At 20.7% G+C, this 20,782-nt stretch overlaps 2 protein-coding genes across 3 annotated transcripts; one reads left to right on the top strand and one right to left on the bottom strand.

The window, feature by feature from the left end:
- Window positions 1-381: 381 nt before the first annotated feature.
- On the bottom strand, window positions 382-10,473 carry LOC122505512 (caspase-1-like). 2 transcript variants are annotated; one of them, XM_043617184.1, is made up of 7 exons: window positions 10,334-10,473; window positions 6,653-6,811; window positions 5,554-5,693; window positions 5,096-5,334; window positions 4,821-4,999; window positions 4,503-4,638; window positions 382-1,461 (listed from the first exon to the last, which is right to left on the bottom strand). In XM_043617184.1, exons 2-7 carry the CDS (start codon window positions 6,722-6,724, stop codon window positions 1,208-1,210), a joined length of 1,020 nt encoding a protein of 339 aa, XP_043473119.1. In that variant the 5' UTR covers window positions 6,725-6,811; window positions 10,334-10,473; the 3' UTR covers window positions 382-1,207. The 2 variants fall into 2 exon arrangements, with proteins under 2 accessions (XP_043473119.1, XP_043473118.1); XM_043617183.1 differs by lacking the exon at window positions 10,334-10,473 and adding an exon at window positions 7,966-8,152 and having other exon boundaries at window positions 383-1,461.
- Window positions 10,474-11,131: 658 nt separating this feature from the next.
- On the top strand, window positions 11,132-20,575 carry LOC122505525 (transmembrane 9 superfamily member 3). The gene is made up of 9 exons (XM_043617203.1): window positions 11,132-11,594; window positions 12,653-12,848; window positions 12,959-13,081; window positions 14,512-14,759; window positions 15,824-16,063; window positions 16,258-16,751; window positions 18,991-19,137; window positions 19,269-19,352; window positions 19,556-20,575. The coding sequence occupies exons 1-9, from the start codon at window positions 11,514-11,516 to the stop codon at window positions 19,698-19,700; spliced, it is 1,758 nt and encodes a 585-aa protein (XP_043473138.1). The 5' UTR covers window positions 11,132-11,513; the 3' UTR covers window positions 19,701-20,575.
- The last annotated feature ends 207 nt before the right edge of the window (window positions 20,576-20,782 follow it).

Here is a 20,782-nt window from a genome sequence, read left to right as displayed (position 1 = left end):
TTCTTTTTGAATTAAAAAAAATATTTAAAATATTTATTTTGTTTTATTACCACGAAATAAGTATTTGAACCAATAGTTTCGGTATTTGAAGCAAATACCATTTAATTGACTTAAAAATTATTTAATAAAAAAAAAATTATTAGAAAATTAATAATGGACAACTATTCGTTTATTTGAATCAAATAAATTTTTGTCAGTGTTGTATTAATATTGTAATTTTAATATTGTATTAATATTATATTAACATTAATTACAATATTTTATTAATAATTTTATTAATTATAATTATAATATTTTATGAAGGGCATTTGAACCATTATGACGTTACAATTTATTTAAAGCATTTCTTCTAAAACTGTGACGTCATAAAAGTTCAAATTCCCCTAATATTTATATTAATTATTTTTTTTTCATAATTAATAATAATATTAATTATTTTTTTTTCATAATTAATAATAATATTAATTATAATGTTATATTAATATTAAATAAAAATTTGCTACCCCAAGGGGAATCGAACCTCGTACTACGCGCACTATTGCAAGCGCCTTAGCAAGTTCAGCCATCGCCCAGTTTTTCTTACATTGTAATAATATTTCGACAATATTCTTTTTTCTAATTCTTAATTTAAACAAACTATTTGCTAAATGCAACAAAATGGATTTTTGAAGAAATATAAATTAATAAAAAATTCTATTTCTAAATTATCGTCTCTAAGAGTAAAAAAAAAAAAAAATAGAAAAAAGCAACGATAATTTTTTGCTAGAGATTTTTAAAGCCATTTGTAGAATGTTCGCTGTCAAAGGAAAAGCAAAGAATTCTCAATTCTACTTTGATTGTCGAAACGCTTTGTCTTTCATGTAACATTAACAAGTCTGGCTTTAATTTTTTTCGTCATCTTTCTTCTTTTTTTCTGGATAGAGAATTAAAAAATAAAGAAAGAAGGAAAGGAGAGAGAAAAAAAGAAAGTGGAACACGAACGACGAGAAGTCGTTCATCCTTTGTCTAAAAAAGACGCTTTTGAGGTATATACCGGAGCCACTCGACATTCAAAGGTCATTTTCCTTTTGTGCTTTTCCCCGTTTCATCTCTCATCTTCGTATAGAGAATGTATATTTATATGTTTGTGACAATCGAAAAAAAAAATATTTATAATATTTATCCTGCTTGTTTGTTTTTTTTCTCTTTTTTGAATTTTGTGAGAAATTTAGACAGAGTTTGTATTTTTTTTCGTGGTAAAAAATAAATCACGTATTAGCATTGAGGTGATTGATGGCACTTGCTTTTGATCGTGTTTTGTTGGATTTAAGTCATCATAGGATGCATATTCCGTGGCCACTTTACGCGATGTCATTGTCAGCATTCTAACGAGGTCCGTCGTTTCTGCATGCTCATCGATTATTTCACATAAACACTGAATGTACCATGTGCCCTCCTGTGGATTTCTCCAGGAGAAGAATCCTTTAAAATCGAGCAAAAAAAAAATTTTTTTAGACCTCTTTTTATCAACGCTTGAAATTTATAAAAGGTGGAAGAAATATTTTTTTTTTTTAGTAATTTTTAATTATTCGGGGTTACCACAGGAGTGAAAAATTATAGGGAATTTAGGGAAAAGTCAGGGAAAATAGAATTAGTCAGGGAAAAGTCAGGGATTTTTATTAAAGTACTGAAAAAAATTGAATTTTTAAGAAGTTGCAATAATTATTGTAGAAATTCAATTATATGTTCAAAAATTTAAAAAAAATTCTCGTCATAATTTCAATTATTTTTAAAAATAATAAAATTATTCTTCAAAATTCAATTATTTTTAAAAATTTTAATAAAATTCTTGGCAATATTTCAATTATTATCAAAAATTTTCCTCAATTCAATGATTTACAATATCTACTATTTTAATAAAATTTTTCAAAAAATAAAATTATTTAAAAAAAAAAATTTGATAAAATTCTAAGCAAACATTAAACTATTTTCATAAATAATAAAAATTTCACATGAATTCAACTGTTTACAAAATTTTTATACATTTCTTCGCAATAATTCAATTATTTCCATACATAAAATGTAATAAAATGTTGAATTTTAAGAAATTCGGATTTTTGAATTTTTGATAATTTTCGATAATTTTAGATTTTTTACCAAAGGGTGGAGACTATTAAATAAGTAAAGTATTTTTGAAGAGCACAAAAATAATGAAGCTAAATGCCATAAAAAAGAAGAAAAAATGCTGAATTTTAAGAAATTCGGTTTTTCGAATTTTTGATAATTTTTGATAATTTTAGATTTTTTACCAAAGAGTCGAGACTATTAAATAAGTAAAGTATTTTCCAAAAGCACAAAAATAATGAAGCTAAATCCCATAAAAGAGAGGATAAAATGTTGAATTTTAAGAAAAACGGATTTTTGAAATTTTTCGAATTTTTGATAATTTTAGAATTTTTACCAAAGAGTCGAGACTATTAAATAAGTAAAGTATTTTCCAAAAGCACAAAAATAATGAAGCTAAATCCCATAAAAGAGAGGAAAAAATGTTGAATTTTAAGAAAAACGGATTTTTGAAATTTTTCGAATTTTTGATAATTTTAGAATTTTTACCAAAGAGTCGAGACTATTAAATAAGTAAAGTATTTTCCAAAAGCACAAAAATAATGAAGCTAAATCCCATAAAAGAGAGGAAAAAATGTTGAATTTTAAGAAAAACGGATTTTTGAAATTTTTCGAATTTTTGATAATTTTAGAATTTTTACCAAAGAGTCGAGACTATTAAATAAGTAAAGTATTTTCCAAAAGCACAAAAATAATGAAGCTAAATCCCATAAAAGAGAGGAAAAAATGTTGAATTTTAAGAAAATCGGTATTTTGAATTTTTGATAATTTTTAATAATTTTTGATTTTTTACCAAAGGTTGGAGACTATTAAATAAGTAAAGTGTTTTTGAAGAGCACAAAAATATTGAAGCTAAATGCCGTAAAAAAGAAGAAAAAATGTTGAATTTTAAGAAATTCGGATTTTTGAATTTTTGATAATTTTCGATAATTTTAGATTTTTTACCAAAGGTTGGAAATTATTAAATAAGTAAAGTGTTTTTCAAGAGCACAAAAATATTAAAGCTAAATGCCATAAAAGAGAAAGAAAAATTTTGAATTTTAAGAAATTCGGTTTTTTGAATTTTTGATAATTTTTAATAATTTAACTAACTAATTATTATTTTTTTTCCGATCAAATTAAATTCCTGCCTATTTCCTGATTTTCCAGATTAGTAGAAACATTGTTAAATGTATTGGTTGAAACTAAAACGACAGCTAGTTATTTTTATGTTATAATAAAAATTTCACAGGAATTCAACTATTTACAAATTTTTTATAAATTTCTTTTCATGAATTTAAATGTTCATGAATAATAAAACTTATCATAAAGTTTCACTTATTTTTAATACAACTTTAACCGAGTTCTTTGAAAAATGTAATTATTTTTAAAAATTTTATTAAAATTCGTCGAAAAAAATCAATTTTTTAAAAATTTGTTGATAATTTTTATTAATTGTATTTTAAAAAAGTTTAATTGAATTTTTTTTTTGAAATTATTTCAAGTTTTTATTTTATAAATATTTAATTGAAACTCTTTAAGAATAATTAAAATCTACAAAGAATATTATCAAAAACTTTTGAGAATAATTGAATTATTTAAAAAAAATTTACTGTTTTTAAAAATAATTAAATCCGTTAGAGAAATTTTATTAAAATTAACTGAAATATAATTGAATTTTTTTCTTGAAATGTTATTTAAATTTTATTAAAAATAATTGAATTTCTCGGAAGAGTTTTATTATATAAGAAAAAAATTAAATTCTTGCAAAGAATTTCATAATTTATAAAAATAATTGAATTCTTGCGGAGAATTTTATAAATTTATAAAAATAATTGAATATTGTTTCGATGAATTTCATCCGAATCTTTGAAAATAATTGAATTTTTTGATAGAATTTTATTAAAATTTTTGAAAAAAATTGAATTCATCGAAAAATGTTATTAATTATAAAAAATAATTGAATTTTCATTAAAATTCTTGAAAATACTTAATCGAAATAAATATTTAATTGTAGAATTTCCGAATAATAAAAATTTTTTATTAAAATTGAATTGTTAACAAATGGATTTGAAAATTCTCTAGGAACTGTTTTTAAAAATTATTAAAAATAATTGATAATTGTTGAAGAATTTTATTATTTATGAAAATAATTGAATTGATGTGAAAAATTGTATTACTTATAAAAACAATTGAATTTTTGCAAAGGATTTTATTATAATTTTTGTAAATAATTTAATTTTGGTTTGAAAAATTTTATGAAAAATTTGACGAAATATTTTAGAGAATTTTTATTTTCTTGGTGTTTTATTTAACTTCGAATTTATACGAAAAGAAATATATACTATTATATTTCTATAAATAATGTTAGAAAAATGAAAAATTAATTTTCCAAAATTATATAAAATTTGAAAAATTACCTTGAACTGTACTGTGAGCAATGAGGAAATCTGCATGAGTCGGAATTTTATATGCAGCGGTTGCAGAATCAGTTTCTGTTCTAACAGCACTTCGCATTAATGAAATTCCAGAATCGAGTTTATCACCTCTGCATGCCTAAATAAATTTTATTTATTTATAAAAATTAAAACAATTTTTAATCGAAAAATTAACAAAAAAAAAAAACTAGCTAATTGTAAGTATATTACATTATAGTTTCAAAATATAATTTCCGAATTGCAGTACTTAAATAATTTAAAATATCACAATAATTTTGATTCATGGAAAAAAATCCTCACTTGAAAAAAGAATAATTTTGGTTTTCCAGCGAGAGAAATGCATTTATCGGCAGTGAACGGTTTCCAAATATGCTCCGATGAATAGGCAACATCTTTTGCACAAATTAGATCATTATTTAGTCCGTGTGTTAAAACAAAAATGCAAATACAATCATTGTCACTGTGATCTTCCTTTTGAACTGTAAATTAAGGACAATATAACAATTATTTATTATAATTATCCATAAATTATTTCTTAAATAAAAAAAAAAACTATTATTGGAATGTTTACTTACGTTTTTCTATTTTTTCAATAATATCGTTATGTTTCAAATTGTCGAACATTTCGACAGAAAAGCCAATATTTTGAAAAGTTTTATGAATTTTCTTGACGTCATTTATTGAACCATCTCTTTTTTCAAATCCAGTGTCAAATATGTCGTGATTAAAAATTACACATTTCCCTCGATTTTTATGATTCATATTATAATTATGTGCCTCCTTTGATGTTGTCATTTTTGCTATTGATGAAGAACTGAAATATTAATTAATTTTATTATTTTTATTCACTATTTATTTTATTATTTACTTCATTGTTTACTATTTATTATTCTCTTTATTATTAACAATATTTATTATTATTATCTTAATTATTTACTATATAGAACAAAATTTAATTTTCGAAATTTTGTCTTCTGAATTATTGTAGAATAATTTAACAATTATTTTATTATCAATAAAATAGATATCTCACTCTTTAGTAGCTTCATCTTGATTTGGATCTAAATTATTATTTGGTGCCGCATCTAGAACGTCAGGTTTTCTTATCAACCATTCGGGCATAAAAATTTTAACAGATTCTGGTGTTGTAATGCATCCCTGATCTGGTGAAACCTAAAAAAGTAGAACAATTTTCTCATTTTTTTATTTAAATATTCCGAAATTATTATTGTAGTTATTATAATTTAATTATTGTTGTTATTCTCAGTATTATATTTTTTTTATTATTACTATTATTATTTTTATTATCATTTTTATATTATATTATTGACTAAAAAAAAATTATTTGATATCCAAATAACTGATTACTAGACTGTTATCAAATAAATATTTACTTAAATAAAATAATTTTCAATTAAATCAATTAAATTAGAATCAATAATTATTTGAACTAATAATTTCAGTATTTGATGTAAATTCTATTTAATTGACTTAAATAAATATTTATAATATAAATATTTGTTCAGATACAATTTAATTGATTTTATAAAAATTATTTGATTCAAGTAAATTATTTTTTGATAACAGTCAAGTTATTACTTATTTGAATCAAATAATTTTCTTTCAGTGTAATTATATTACAATTATAATTGTATAATTAACATTTAAAAATTATAATTGATATTTAATTAAAATTTATAAAGTTTATAAAAATTTATTAATTATTAATTATAAATTATTGTTGTTTTTTTTGCAAAATTATAAATATTTATAAATTATATATTTAAATTAAATTTTATTTTTTATGATATAGAATGAAAAAAAATTTATTTCATTCAATTAAACTTGTCGATTGTCAAATAAATTAATAAATATTTACTTGAATCAAATAATTTTGATTTAAATCAAATAAATTTGATTCAAAATAATTTTATATTTGAACGAATAATTTCAGTATTTTGAAGACAATATGAATTGAATTATTTAATTGACTCAAATAAAAATTATTTTGATTAAAGTAAATATTTAAAAAATTGATAATAGTCAAGTAATCGGTTATATGAATTTAATAAATTTTTTTTCAGTGCGAATTTTATTTACTCTATAAAGTGAAGATAGAAAAATTCTCCTACCGCGTCCAGTTTAGTTGATTTTGATTGCTTGGACGCACGATAAACTCCTGATTCTATTTCTCGATCTCCCATACTGTCAATAACGTCACTAACTCGTCGTGTTCTTTTTTCACTTTGTAACTTTTTCTTCAATTCATCCTCCAATACTTCGTAAATATTCTGAAAGAAAGAAAAAAAGAAAATTATTCTATAAAAATTACAATCAAAATTACGTTTTTTTTCTCATTCTTGGTTTGAAATTAAAAAATCAATATGGCGGTAATTTTTTTATTCTATAAATACTACATTACCATTTAAACAATAAAAAAATTATTATAAATTAAAGTACTTAAACTGATAAAAGTAATTACTCTCTAAGTTTGAAATGAGTAAAAATATTTCCTGTTTTGAATTAGTAACTGTCTTTTTGCTTTTTAATTAGTAAATTCAATTCATTTTATTAATAAATAGTAATTTCTACTAATTTATTAGTAGAGTTTACTAATTCAATTAAGCAAAAAAAAAGTCACTAATTTAAATTAGTAAACATTTTTTTCTATTTTAAATTTAGAAAGTAAACTAATTGGATTATTATCAATTAAAGTAATTAAACTAATTGAATTAATAAATTAATTGAATTATAATTTTAATTACAAATATAGCAGTGATTTTTTTTTTATTCAATAAACATTGCATTACCAATTTAAATAATCACAAAAGAAAAAAAAAATTAATTTGATTCTAATAACGGATTACTTGTCTGTTATCAAATAAATATTTATTTCATAATAGACAAGTAGTCGGTTATTTGAATTAAATAAATTTTTCTTTCAGTGTAATTATTAAATTAACTAATTAAGTTGATTAATTTAATTAACACAATTAATTTAGTCTCTTTACTAGACTAATTAAAATGTAGGTATTAATTAAAACAATTAGCTTCAGAAATGAATTAGACTAATTAAATTAATCAGTTATTTAATTATTAATGATTTATTTACTTTAATACGTTAATAATAAATTTATAAATTAACAAATCTTCATTAATTGTGTAGAAAATAATTTTTGTTATATATTAGTTCAATTAATCTTGATTAATTGCGTAGAAAATAATTTTTGTTTTATATTAGTCCAATTAATTAATAGTTAATTAAAATAAAAATTAATAATTTGATTTTTAATATGTGATTAAAGTTAAAATTCGATAAGAAATTTTTTTTTAATTTTTTTTTTTTTTTTTTGAGTTTGCATTTTTATTACGACGCAATAAACAGTTGAATGAATTAGCAGGTATTTCTTTTAAAAGAGAAAAAAAATTGTTTTTGATAACTTACATCATTTTTAGGTTTTTTTGACATTTTCTAAAGTCGTTGTACACTTAAAAAATAATGACAATTCACTCGCGATATTACTAATAAACGACGAGGCAAATGTCATAATTAAAATCATGATTATTGCGGTTGGATTGATACGACTGACCAGAATAATATTTCATGTATTACCTCAAAATATACACGCACATTTATAACTATATATGTATTTATTTATCATGAGAAGATATCTACTCTTCTTGATATAGATATATATATATATTTATATTCAGAAACTTCCATCTTCCCTCTTTCTCTAATTATCAACTCAAGGTCATTGTCCCTATAAAATATATACATATATATAGGTAGTACATTAATTTTTGCGTGTTGATTTTTTTTTTAATTTTATATTCATTGCTAAAAATTATTTTTTTATTTTTAGTGTCTTGATTCAAAAAATAGTTTTAATTATAAATTTTTTCTAGAAAAATTTATTTATTTACTATTTATTTAGTGTCAAAAATATTGTTTGCAATTAATTAATTAAATAACTTCCTACAAAATCTATTTATTTATTATTTATTTATTTGGTTGCAAACTTTTTTTTTCAAATTAATTAATTCAGTAACTTTCTAATTAATATTTATTTATTTACTTATTATTTATTTAGGAGCACAAAATTTTTTTCAGTTAATTAATTAAGTAATTTTCTGTAAAATCTATTTATTTATTATTTATTTGGTTGCAAACATTTTTTTCAAATTAATTATTCAGTAATTTTTTTATTAATATTTATTTATTTATTATTTATTTAGTTGCAAAACTTTTTTCTTTTTTTTTGAATTAATTAATTAAGTAATTTTCTGCAAAATTTATTTATTTAGTTGCAAACATATTTTTTTAATTAATTAATTAAGTAATTTTTAATGAAATTTATTTATTTACTTAGTTGCTCATTTTTTCCAATTTATTTATTTATTTAATTTTTTTATAACATTTATTTATTTACTTATTATTTTTTATATTTATTTAGTTGCAAACATTTGTTTTCAAGTAAGTAATTTTCTGTAAAATTTATTTCTTTATGAATTTAGTTGCAAACAATATTTTTTAATTAATTAATTAAATTGTTATTAGAGAAGAAATTGGATAATTTGATAATGATTGTCAAATAGTGATATGTGAAAAGTATATGGCGGTGATGAATCGTCGCAATCTAATTTCTATGATTCATTCAATTATATACCTAATAATTTTCCGATTTTGTGAAATCACAGATTTATAAATTTGATAGACGTTAAAAATATATTTTTGAAAATATTTATAACTTTTTATCCTTATATAATTTATTTTCTTTTATAATTAATGAAGATTTATTTTCTAATTTAATTAATAAAAAATCTATTCATATAATTATTTAATGAATTGAAACTAATTTTCTATAATACCTATAATTAAATAAAAATAATTTTCGAATTTACTTAATTATAATTTTAATTTTCCAGTACAATTAATAATAATAAATAAATAATTAATAATTAATAAACTTTTTGAAATAAATTAATTTTCTAATTCAGTCAATTAATTTTAATTTACAAATTCCAATAATTAAAATTTACTCCTATTCAGTTTAATTAATTAAATTTAATTTCCTGATTCAAAATTACTTTTCCAATTTAATTAAATAAAAATAATTTCTTAATTAATTTCATTAAAATTCCTTTTTCAGTTTAATTATTTAAAATTAATCTTCTAACTTAGTTAATTAACTTTAATTCTCTACATCAATTAATTAAAATTACTTATTCAGTTTAATTAATTAAAAATAATTTTTTTATTTTTTAGGTAATTAACTTTAATTTTCAAATTAATTCAATAAAATTAATTTTCTATTTCAATTAATTAAAATTACTTATTCAGTATTTAATCAATAAAATTGCTTTTTCAGTTTAATTTATTGAAATTAATTTTCCAATCTAATTAGTTAAAATTGCTTTTCTTATTTAATTCATTAAAATTTTGAGAATGTTAAATTCACGTAGATTAATTAATTCTTTGCTATTTATTGTTTATTCTATTAATAATCATAAAAAGTTATTATAAATAATTTAATAAATAACAAAATTAATTTTCTACTAATTTTTAATTATAAATATTTTCTCATTTGTAAATAAATAAATTATTAATCGATAAATAAATTTTTAATTAACTAATTAATCCTATAACTGCTTTAATTAGTTTAAAATTTATTTATTTGATTAATTTAAAACTTATTAATTTTAAATAGTTTGTTTTAATTTATTACATTAATAGTATAACAATAATTAATAAAATAAATAATAATAACAATTAATTATTAATAATTTTGTAATGTAAACAGATATATTACTTTGTTTTTATTGAAAAAAGTCCAAATTGTCTAAAAATTCGATGTTGTTATTAATTTTAATATCATCTTCAATGATGGATTTTTTGCATTATAAAAATTTCGAATCACTGATTAAAACACGATTTTGCAATTATTTCGCACTTTTCAGTTTTTAAGAGAGAATTTATATTATAATATAAAATATAAATTCATGAATATAAATTTAAGAAAAGTTTTCAATTTACAAGATTAATTAATTTTTTAACACTTTAACTGAGAGAGAAAATTCACTGACCACAAAATAAAGCCAAAAGTATTACTTTTTTTCTTATCAGTCGTGAGACAAATTTTATCAGCGACCAATAAAAATTCTCATTTCATTATATCTTTTGCAAATAAATTTCATTAGATCTATTATTAAAAGTAAGTCCCCCTTTAATCAATTTAAATCTAAAATTCAACAAAATTGATTTTTTCTATTTAGAAAAAAAAATTTTGTTCTTTTATTCAAAATTAATTTATTTTCCAGATATTTTTATCAATTTTAATTATAATTATAGTTAATTTCTATCTATAAGTATAATTTTTATCTTATTTACAGATATTTTGTTTAATATAAATTTTTATATATAAAAAAATTTATATATAAATATTTCAAATAAATAATTTATTTGAAAATACAAATTCAAAATTTCCCGCTTGAATACAAAATGAAGTGGAAATATAGCGGAACAACGAATGAGAAATGGGAACGTGTTTGAATTATAAACGGACGGAACGGAATGGAATGGAATGGAATGGAATTGAAAAACAAAAATGGCCGCTTTTGGCAATCGATGGAAGTGCCATCTGACGTGGCAGTAAACAAAAATTCACGCAGTTCACACAGCGGTGAAAGAAAAACAATTTTACACTTGAAAAAATAATTATATTTCTGACAAGAACATCAATTGAGATAACGTTTTTGTCTTCGTTTTTATCATATTTTGAAAATTGTGATCATAAAAAATTACTTAGTGATATTGATGGAGTCCCGTCTTCCACTGTCTTGTCCTATCATGAAATAGTGTTATTTTTGTTAATAAAAAAGGCAAATCGAAAAAGAAAAAGCACCCGCAGTGGCAAAATCACGTCTCTCGGATAAATTGCAATCGATATTAAAAGGAAACGCAAAATATTGTCATTCAATTCTAAAATAAATATGCGACAATTTTATTATTTTCTGGGAATCCTGGCCGTTGGCCTTCTTCCACTCGTTTACACTGATGAGCACAACCACATTGTAAGTTATTTAATGTCAATTTTCCTCTTATTATTTTTGGAATTATTTACCTTTTTTCTTCTTTTTTAAGGAAAAAAAAATGTATTAAATTTAAAGAATCGTGACGAATTCATTCAAAATTAATCGTAATTTTTTTTTTAATTATAGGAACAATATTTTCTAGTCGATAAAAATTTTCAATTATAAAGTAATTTTTCTCTTGGTTTTTATCAGCTCTTTTCATGAACTCTTAATGGTTTTTTCAAAATGACATTTTTGTTTATAAATAGAAAACCTATTTGATTGTGAAATATTGCATTTTTTAGTCATATCAGTTCACTACATTTTTATAGTTAATGTACTTTTGTAAAGATTATTTCATTTTTTCTTATTCTAAAAGTAATGCGAAATAAATTATTACTGAAAATAATAAAACGAAACATTTGAAGAAAATATAATAATCATTTATAATATTAAGATATTAATATTAAAAATTTAATCATTAATTAATATTAATCGTAATTATTGTTGACTTGGATTAGTTTTAATATTCAATGAATAGAAATAAAAGTTAATAAGCGAAGTAAATTAATTTTCTTGAAAAGCTAAAAGAAATTTCAATTTTATTTAAATTAATTCATTTTGTAGGAAAAATTGTGAAATAAATAATTCCGGCAATTATTATTTATCAATAGAACTAGGAGATAATGTGAAACATACAAAATTACTCTAGATTGTGTTACAACTTTTTTTTCTAGAATTTAATGTTGTAATCGTAAAAATGAAGTAGATTTTACGAAAAAAATAGTAATAAATTATTATTTATTATTTATTATTAAAAATTAAAATTAAATGATCAACTATTAAATTATTATAAATTAATTCTTAACTTGGTAATTATTTTAATTACGAACTAATTAAATTAATTTAATTTGGTAAAGTAATTAATTATTAATTAATTATTTACTAAATAATTAATTATTTTGAAAACAATTACCAGTAATTGTTTTCAAAAAAATTGCAATTTCAAAAAGTGAGAGAAATGATTAATGAATAAACACGATTTTCTTTTTTTTTAGTATGAAGATAATGAAGAAGTAATATTATGGATGAGCACAATTGGACCCTATCACAACAGACAAGAGACTTATTCCTATTCTTCGTTGCCACTTTGCAAAGGCTCAAAGCGAGTTATTAATCATTACCATGAGACTCTGTCCGAAGCCTTGCAAGGCATCGACTTGGAATTTAGTGGTTTAGAAATTGAATATAAAGGTTTGAAAATTGTTTATTAGAAAAGTTGACAAACATTTTTTACATTAAGAGAAACAATAATAATAAGAATGTTACTGTTTATTAATAATTTTATTTCATTAATTTTTCAGCCGATATCTCGAAAACTGAATATTGTGAAATTATTCTAAGCGAAGAGAATTTGAAACTATTTCTTTATGTCGTGAAAAATCAGTATTCTTATGAAATGTACATTGACAACTTGCCCATTAGAGGTAAGTGTGATAATATTAATATTTTATAAATATTTTTGTTTGTTTAATAATTGGGAAAGAGAATTCGAGTGTTATTTGCAATTGTGAGTGGTTTGTTTTTGAATAAAAGCACGTAGTATAAATTCCTTTCGGTTATATTTTTAGAAAGTTGGCATTTTCTTCTTGTATTCTTTATTTTAATAATTTTCAATTACTTTGAATTTTCTAGTTGTTAATTTTAATTTTCTATTTGGTTGAGTCTTAAACTAGTTTCTTTTCAAGTCTTTTACAAGTCGAAACTTCAAAAAACATCATAATATTTAATTTAATTTTCTAGTTTTTAATTCTAATTAATTCTGGTTTTTAGTTTAAATTTTCTGGTTGTTTAATTTAATTTTTTAGTTTTTAATTTTAGTTTTCAAGTTGTTAATTTTTATTTTTTAGTTTTTTATTCTAATTTTCTAGTTTTTAGTTTCAATTTTCTATTTTTTAATTTCAACTTTTTATTCTAATTTTCTAGTCTTCAGTTTAAATTTTCTAGTTTTTAATTTCAATTTCATATAGTTTCCAGTTTCAATTTTCTATTTTATAATTTTTATTTTCTAGTTGTTAATTTTAATTTTCCAGTTTTTTATTCTAATTTTCTAGTTTTCAGTTTTAATTTTCTATTTTTTAATTTTAATATTCTATTCTTTTTAATTTCAATTTTATATTGTTGTTAATTTTAATTTTTTATTTTTTATTGTAATTTTCTACTTTACAGTTTCAATTTTCTAGTTTTTATTTTCAATTTTCTATTTTATAATTTTTATTTTCTAGTTGTTAATTTTAATTTTCCAGTTTTTTATTCTAATTTATAGTTTTCAGTTTCAATTTTATATTTTTTAATTTTCTACTGTTTTTAATTTCAATTTTGTATTGTTTTTAATTTTAATTTTCTATTTTTTATTCTAATTTTAATAGTTTTCGGCTTCAATTTCCTAGTTTTTAATTTTAATTTTATATAGTTTTTAATTTTAATTTTTTATGTTTTAATTTTAATTTTCTGGTTCTTAATTTTAATTTTTTAGTTTAGAATTAAAATTCTTCACTTCGAGGCTTTTAATATTAATTTTCCGAGTGTAAAGTTCTAAACGTTGAAACGAACGAAATTTTTTTTCTCGAATAAAAATTTCATTACATTTATTTTTTATCGCATTTAAAAAAAAATTAATTACAAAGTTTCTAAATGTTAAATTTAAATTTTTAATTTTTATTACAATCAATAATTTATAAATTGAATATTTCGTTAATCTGAGTATTAAAAACGTGTAGATTATTTAATTTTCTAAAGTTTAAATTCAATTTTCTAGTTTTTAATATCAATTTTCTATTTTTTATTTTGAATTTTCTATTTTTTTAATTTCAATTTTCTATTTTTTAATTTTAATTCCCTATTTTTTTTTAATCAGGGGTCGTTGGAACTTATCAAAATGAAAAGGAAGGAGGCCCCACGTATTATATGTACACAAACAAGAAATTCGAAATTGGCTACAATGGAAAGCAAATTGTCGACGTTAATTTAACAACCGATGGTCATGTGAAATTAGAACTTGGCGCTCATATTTCCTTCACATATGAAGTCAGTTGGAAAAAGAGTACAACAAATTTCGAGGATCGTTTCGACAAATATCTGGATCCCAATTTCTTCCAACACAGGGTAAGTTCATTTACTTTCCACTTTATTGTTAACATTTTTTTCCACTTTTTCCTTTTACAGTAAATTTTTATTGAATTTTTTTTTCACTTTATTTATTTGTTTTCAATATTTTTTCTTTCACCATTAAAACATCTTCCAGAAATCGAAAAAATAATTTATATTTATTTACTTATTTGTTGTAGAAAAACTTGTTTTAAAATAGAAAATTTATTTTGCTTTTTAAATTGTAAAAAGTACTCACCTGGATATTTGAAATTCTGAATTTTTTTATTTTAAATTTTGAATTCAATTTTTAAATTGTCTGTTAAAAAAAATATGATTGTTTAGTTCAGTTTTGTTATTCTCTCTGTTTATATAACAACAATTGTACTATTTTTTTTAGAGAAACTTTACGCTTTTTTTATACCTAAAGAGCCAATAGGAAACGAGCGGAAAAATGCGTTGTTACATATTAATTAATCGCTCGTTTTCATTTTACCTTCGATTATTTTAATTTTTAATTTTATATTTAAAAATTGAGTTTTTAAATATTTAATTTAATTAACCATTTATTTTATATTTAATATTAAATTTTACATAATTATTAAAAGTAGGTACTTTTTATAATTTCGAATATTTAAATTTGTAATTATACATTTGGAAATTGAATTTCGAAATATTTATATTAAATTAAATATTTACATTAATAGAATATCATTAATATTGAATTAAAATTAAATTAATAGATTTTTCATTACTTCTTTTAATAAGATTACAAAAGTAGAAAATAAAAATTTTAATTCAAAAGTATACTTTTTGTATCTAAAAATAATTTAATATTGAAATTAAAATTAATTTAAAAAATTTGTTAATAAAATAATTGAAATTATTTAATTAAGTTTTTATTTTATTTTTTTAGACATATTTTTTTAAAAACAAGAATACTATAGTTGAAAATTAAAATTTTAATTGACATGTAATCTTTTATTTTCAGTAAAAATACAAAAATAGAAAATAAAAATTTTATGTGTAAAATGTATTGATTTTGTTTCTATTTTGAAATTAATTGAATTTTAATTTTGCAGATTCATTGGTTCAGTATATTCAACAGTTTTATGATGGTAATCTTTTTGGTGGGACTTGTCTCGATGATATTAATGCGAACGCTGAGAAAAGATTATGCGAGGTACAGTAAAGACGAGGACATGGACGATATGGAGAAAGATTTGGGCGACGAATACGGATGGAAACAAGTTCATGGAGATGTTTTTCGACCTGCAAGCCATCCAATGTTATTTTCCGCATTTATCGGTGCAGGTTACCAGGTAATTTTATTTTTATCAAACTTTTAATTATTTATTTATTCAAAAAGAAAAAAATTGACTTGGAATCTAAAGTAAAAAGCTTTAAATTAAAAATAAATTTCTATTGTTAATTATTGAGTTACTTAATTTTGAATTGAATTGAATTAAATTGAATTTAATGACTGAAATGGATTAATAATTAATAAAAATTACAGATAACAGTTGTTGTGTTCAGCGTGATTGTATTTGCCATTCTTGGTGAACTTTACACGGAACGTGGATCAATGTTGTCGACGGCAATTTTCGTTTATGCAGCGACTTCGCCGATAAATGGCTACACTGGCGGTGGTTTATATGCACGAATGGGAGGACGAATTTGGATAAAACAAATGTTGGTCAGCGCATTTTTAATACCGGTCCTCGTTTGTGGAACGGCATTCTTCATCAATTTCATTGCAATGTACTATCATGCGAGTCGAGCAATTCCCTTTGGTTCAATGGTCGCAGTCACTTGCATTTGTATTTTTGTCATTCTTCCATTGACATTAGTTGGAACAATATTGGGGAGGAATTTAGCTGGCACACCAGATGCGCCTTGTCGCGTTAATGCAGTGCCAAGGCCAATTCCCGAGAAAAAATGGTTTATGGAACCGTTGGTGATTATTTTGCTTGGAGGAATTTTACCATTTGGATCAATTTTCATCGAAATGTGAGTATTTCTTGATTTATTTATTCATTTCAAACACATGGGCAAAAGCACAAAAAAATTAAAATATTACAATTTTTGTCTTATTATTAAAACCACTCGGACGTTAAAGACTTTAATATAAAATTAAAATTTTGTTTTCTAAATGTTAAAAATCTAGAAACGTGCAGACTTCGAACAGTAATCTTTGACTTTTTTTCGATTATTCTTTTTCTTATAAAGAAAGACGACATTTTTCAATTTATTTTCAAAAAATGCAACCTTTTCGACTTTTCTTCCAATTATTGCAATAAAATTAGTGATAAATAATAATAGTAAAATCTTCCCAAAATTAATTTTAAAGTAAATTTTTCAAATAAATAATTTAAAAGGTTTTAAATAATTGAATTTTGTAAAATTTCATTGAAAATAATTAATTTCTTTTAAGTATTTAAGTATTTCATTATATGAAAAATCAAATTTTTAAAAATGTAATTGAAAATTTTGAAAATATCTACTTAAATTCTTAAAAAATTGAAGTATGAAAAATCAAAAATGAAAATAATGAAAATTTGTTCGAAAAAAGTGTATTAAATTATTTTTTAAAGAACTATCTCTTAAAATTTCTTCATAATTTTTTAAAATACAAGTACTTTCAATATTTTCAATTACTTATTTTCGAAAATTCAAATTTCAAGAATAAAATATATTAAATTTTTTTAAATTATTCAAATTTTGCAGAAATCTATTAATTTTCAAAATTTTTTATTAAAATTCTTTAAAAAAATTGTTTAGTTTTTTGAATTGTTCAAAAATTTTTTTACGAAATCCAACTATTTTCGGAAAATTACACTATATTTTTAATTGAAAATTTTGCAAATAACTGAATTCTTAAAAAATTTAATGAAGAAAAATCTTTAAATGAAAATTAATGAAAATTATTTTGAAAAAATTATATTAAAATATTTTTTTTAAAAAAAGTAATTCTTAGAATTATATTACAATGTTTTAAATAATTAAAATTCTTTATAAAATTAATTAGTTTTTTAAATAGTTCTACAAATTTTTTTAAGAAATTCAATTATTTTCGATATTAATTATTATAAAAATTATTTTAACATATTTTAATATTTCAATTGGAACATTTTTGAAAAGCTAGAATTTTAGTAATAATTTTAGAATTCATTGTAATAATTCAATCATTTTCAAAAAAGAAAATTAATGTTTTTAAAAAATATACTTTTTTAGCCTTATCATTAAAATTTTGAAGTTTTTTTGTTTTTTCGATTTGAAATTAACATCCTTTAAAAACTTGCTTACCTATTTTTTAAAAAATATTTTCCATAAATTCTTTTAAATTCAATTTTTTAATTCAATTATTTTTTTTAAAAATGTTACCAAGTTTTTAAATTGTTGGAGAAATTTTTTAATAAATTCAGTTATTTTCGATATTAATTATTGTAACAATTATTTTAACATATTTTAATATTTCAATTGGAATATTTTTGAAAAACTAATTCTTTCAATTTTTTGTAATAATTTTTGAAAATTCAATTATATTCAGAAAAGTAAATTAAAGTTTTTAAAAAATCTACTTTTTTAGCCTTATTTTATTAGAATTTTGGAAAATTTTCCTTTTTTTCTATTTAAAATTAAAATTCTTCAAAAACTTGATTATTTTTAAAAATATTTTCCATAAATTCTTTTAAATTCAATTATTTTTTAAAAATGTTACTAAATTTCAATTATTTTTCCAAGATTAGTTAAAAATATTCTAAAAAACGAATTTTAACAATTTTTTATTATAATTTATTAAAAATTAAAATATAATTATAAATGAAATTTAAAATGTTTTAAATTAAAATTTTATAAATAATTGAATTTGTAAAGGTTTAAAATTTTTATTTTAAAAATAATTGATTTAGAGAAAGAAATTTAGTTTGAAAAATTTAGAAAATAATTTTGTTTTTGAAGGTTTACACAGTTGAATATTTTAGAAATAATTAAATTTTGAAATTGTAACTTTAATTCTTGCGGGAGAATAAAAAACAAGTATTTAAATATTTATTTGAAAAATTTATTTAATTGTTTAATAATTGAATTTTGCGCCTTAATGTCGATCTAAGACCTGAAAGTGTTTACAAATTTAAAAAAAATAATTTGATGTCTAAAAAAAATTTTTAAAAACCTAAAAAATTTTTTAAGAAATTTAAAAATAAAAACTAGTTCTCAGTTAATTTCATTAATTTTTTTCTTTTTCCAGGTACTTCATTTTTACGTCATTTTGGGCGTATAAAATCTACTACGTTTATGGTTTCATGCTTCTAGTGTTCATTATTCTTATCATAGTCACAGTTTGTGTTACAATTGTATGCACTTATTTCTTGCTAAATGCCGAAGACTACAGATGGTAAGATTTCCAAAATAATTAATATAATAAAGAAAAAAATTTTTAAATTATCATTTTCAATTCAATATAATTTTAATTTTTAAACAAATTAATTTTTAATTATTTTAAAAACAAAAAATTATTCTTTTTAGGCAATGGACAAGTTTCCTAGCAGCAGCTTCCACATCGGGATACGTTTATCTCTATTCGTTTTACTATTTCTTCTTTAAAACGAAGTGAGTAATTTAATTAACTTCGGTTTATGAATTTTATATTTTACTTATATTTTATATTATTATATTATTTATATTTTATATTATTATTTATATTTTATTGTTTTCTTTTTGATTTTTGTGAAATTTTCAAATTTTTAAAAAAATTTATTGAGTGAAATTTGATAAGGAAAATTGATTAATGGATAAAACTACTTATTTTGCAGAATGTACGGACTCTTCCAAACAGCTTTCTATTTTGGTTACATGGCCCTATTCAGTGTGGCTTTGGGCATTATGTGCGGAACTGTTGGTTATATTGGTACCAATACATTCGTCCGCACGATATATTCGACTGTTAAGATAGATTAAGCGTTCGAATTTTTACCAGAGTGTGTAATTTTACTACATACTTTTTTAAAATGATACTTATTCGCGTCATTTGCGACGTTCATCTTTCTTATCTCTCTGAAGGGGATTTAAAAACGATATTAAAAAAAAAATTGCCAATCCTCGATGAAAGAAAACGAAGATTCTTTGATGCGTGATATAGTTATTTTGGTCCACCATTAACGACCTTAAATTTCAAAAACTGTCCATTACACTATTTCTCTTTTTTTTCAAGAAAACAGTATTCAATACTAAACATCATCAATAACTAGTCAATCAATAGAATTTTGAAAGTGGAATTTAAAGTCGTTAAAATTCACTAAAATATTATAAACGAAAAACATCTAAGCTGTACAGTGTTTAATATTTTAGTAATTCATTTAATTTCGATAAAAAAAATAATCATTAGGAATTCCATTTATATAAATATATATGAGAGAAACGAAAGGAAGGAAAGTAAAGAAAGAAGAATGTGTATTTGTGAAAATCGCTCGACGTTGTTTTTTTTTTACTGAAGAAGAAGAAAAAAAAACAGAAGAAAGATGGGAACTTTTTAAAATTAAATATGGTCGCGCAAAATATCAACAATTAGGATGTACAAGATGAGAAAAAAAAGTTTATGTATAGAATGATCTTGTGTGTTAACGTAAACCTCTTGGTTTATTTAAATTGTCAAACGCTGCCTTGTTTGTGAATCCTGCTCTGTCATGACATATAAAGAGCCAAATGAAGTGACGTGGATCTTGCAATTTGATGAATTAAATCGAATTTCGGAATCGAGAAGGTTATATACTATTTATGAGTATTGTGAAGAAGCTGAATGGGGAGAATGGTATAATAAATAATTTATTACAAAATCCATCTCAATTGCTCCATATATTGAAGGTAATATTTTTTTCATATTTTTTTCTCCTTAATTTTTATTATTTTCTTCTTATTTTTTCAGATTTTTTTTTCGAATTTAAAATATTTCTTTATTTTATTTTTTGGAATTAATTTTTAATTAACGAAATATGTTGATTTTTACACAGAAATATTATTTATTATCTTCTTCAATTTTTTTA

Source organism: Leptopilina heterotoma, unplaced genomic scaffold (genome assembly GCF_015476425.1).
Source record: "Leptopilina heterotoma isolate Lh14 unplaced genomic scaffold, ASM1547642v1 Lhet_36, whole genome shotgun sequence".
In the NCBI taxonomy this organism is placed as follows: domain Eukaryota; kingdom Metazoa; phylum Arthropoda; class Insecta; order Hymenoptera; family Figitidae; genus Leptopilina; species Leptopilina heterotoma.
The sequence above is the reverse complement of the archived record's forward strand: the minus strand, read 5'-3'. Positions and strand labels throughout refer to the sequence as shown.

Coding starts and splice junctions, on each gene's coding strand:
- LOC122505525 (XM_043617203.1), top strand. CDS start 11,514: ATGCGACAATTTTATTATTTTCTGGGAATCCTGGCCGTTGGCCTTCTT. Junction 14,760..15,823: donor CCAATTTCTTCCAACACAGG/GTAAGTTCATTT, acceptor TTAATTTTGCAG/ATTCATTGGTTCAGTATATT. Junction 16,752..18,990: donor GGATCAATTTTCATCGAAAT/GTGAGTATTTCT, acceptor TTCTTTTTCCAG/GTACTTCATTTTTACGTCAT.
- LOC122505512 (XM_043617183.1), bottom strand. CDS start 7,989: ATGTCAAAAAAACCTAAAAATGAT. Junction 5,694..6,652: donor AATCAACTAAACTGGACGCG/GTAGGAGAATTT, acceptor CTACTTTTTTAG/GTTTCACCAGATCAGGGATG. Junction 5,335..5,553: donor CAAGATGAAGCTACTAAAGA/GTGAGATATCTA, acceptor TTAATATTTCAG/TTCTTCATCAATAGCAAAAA.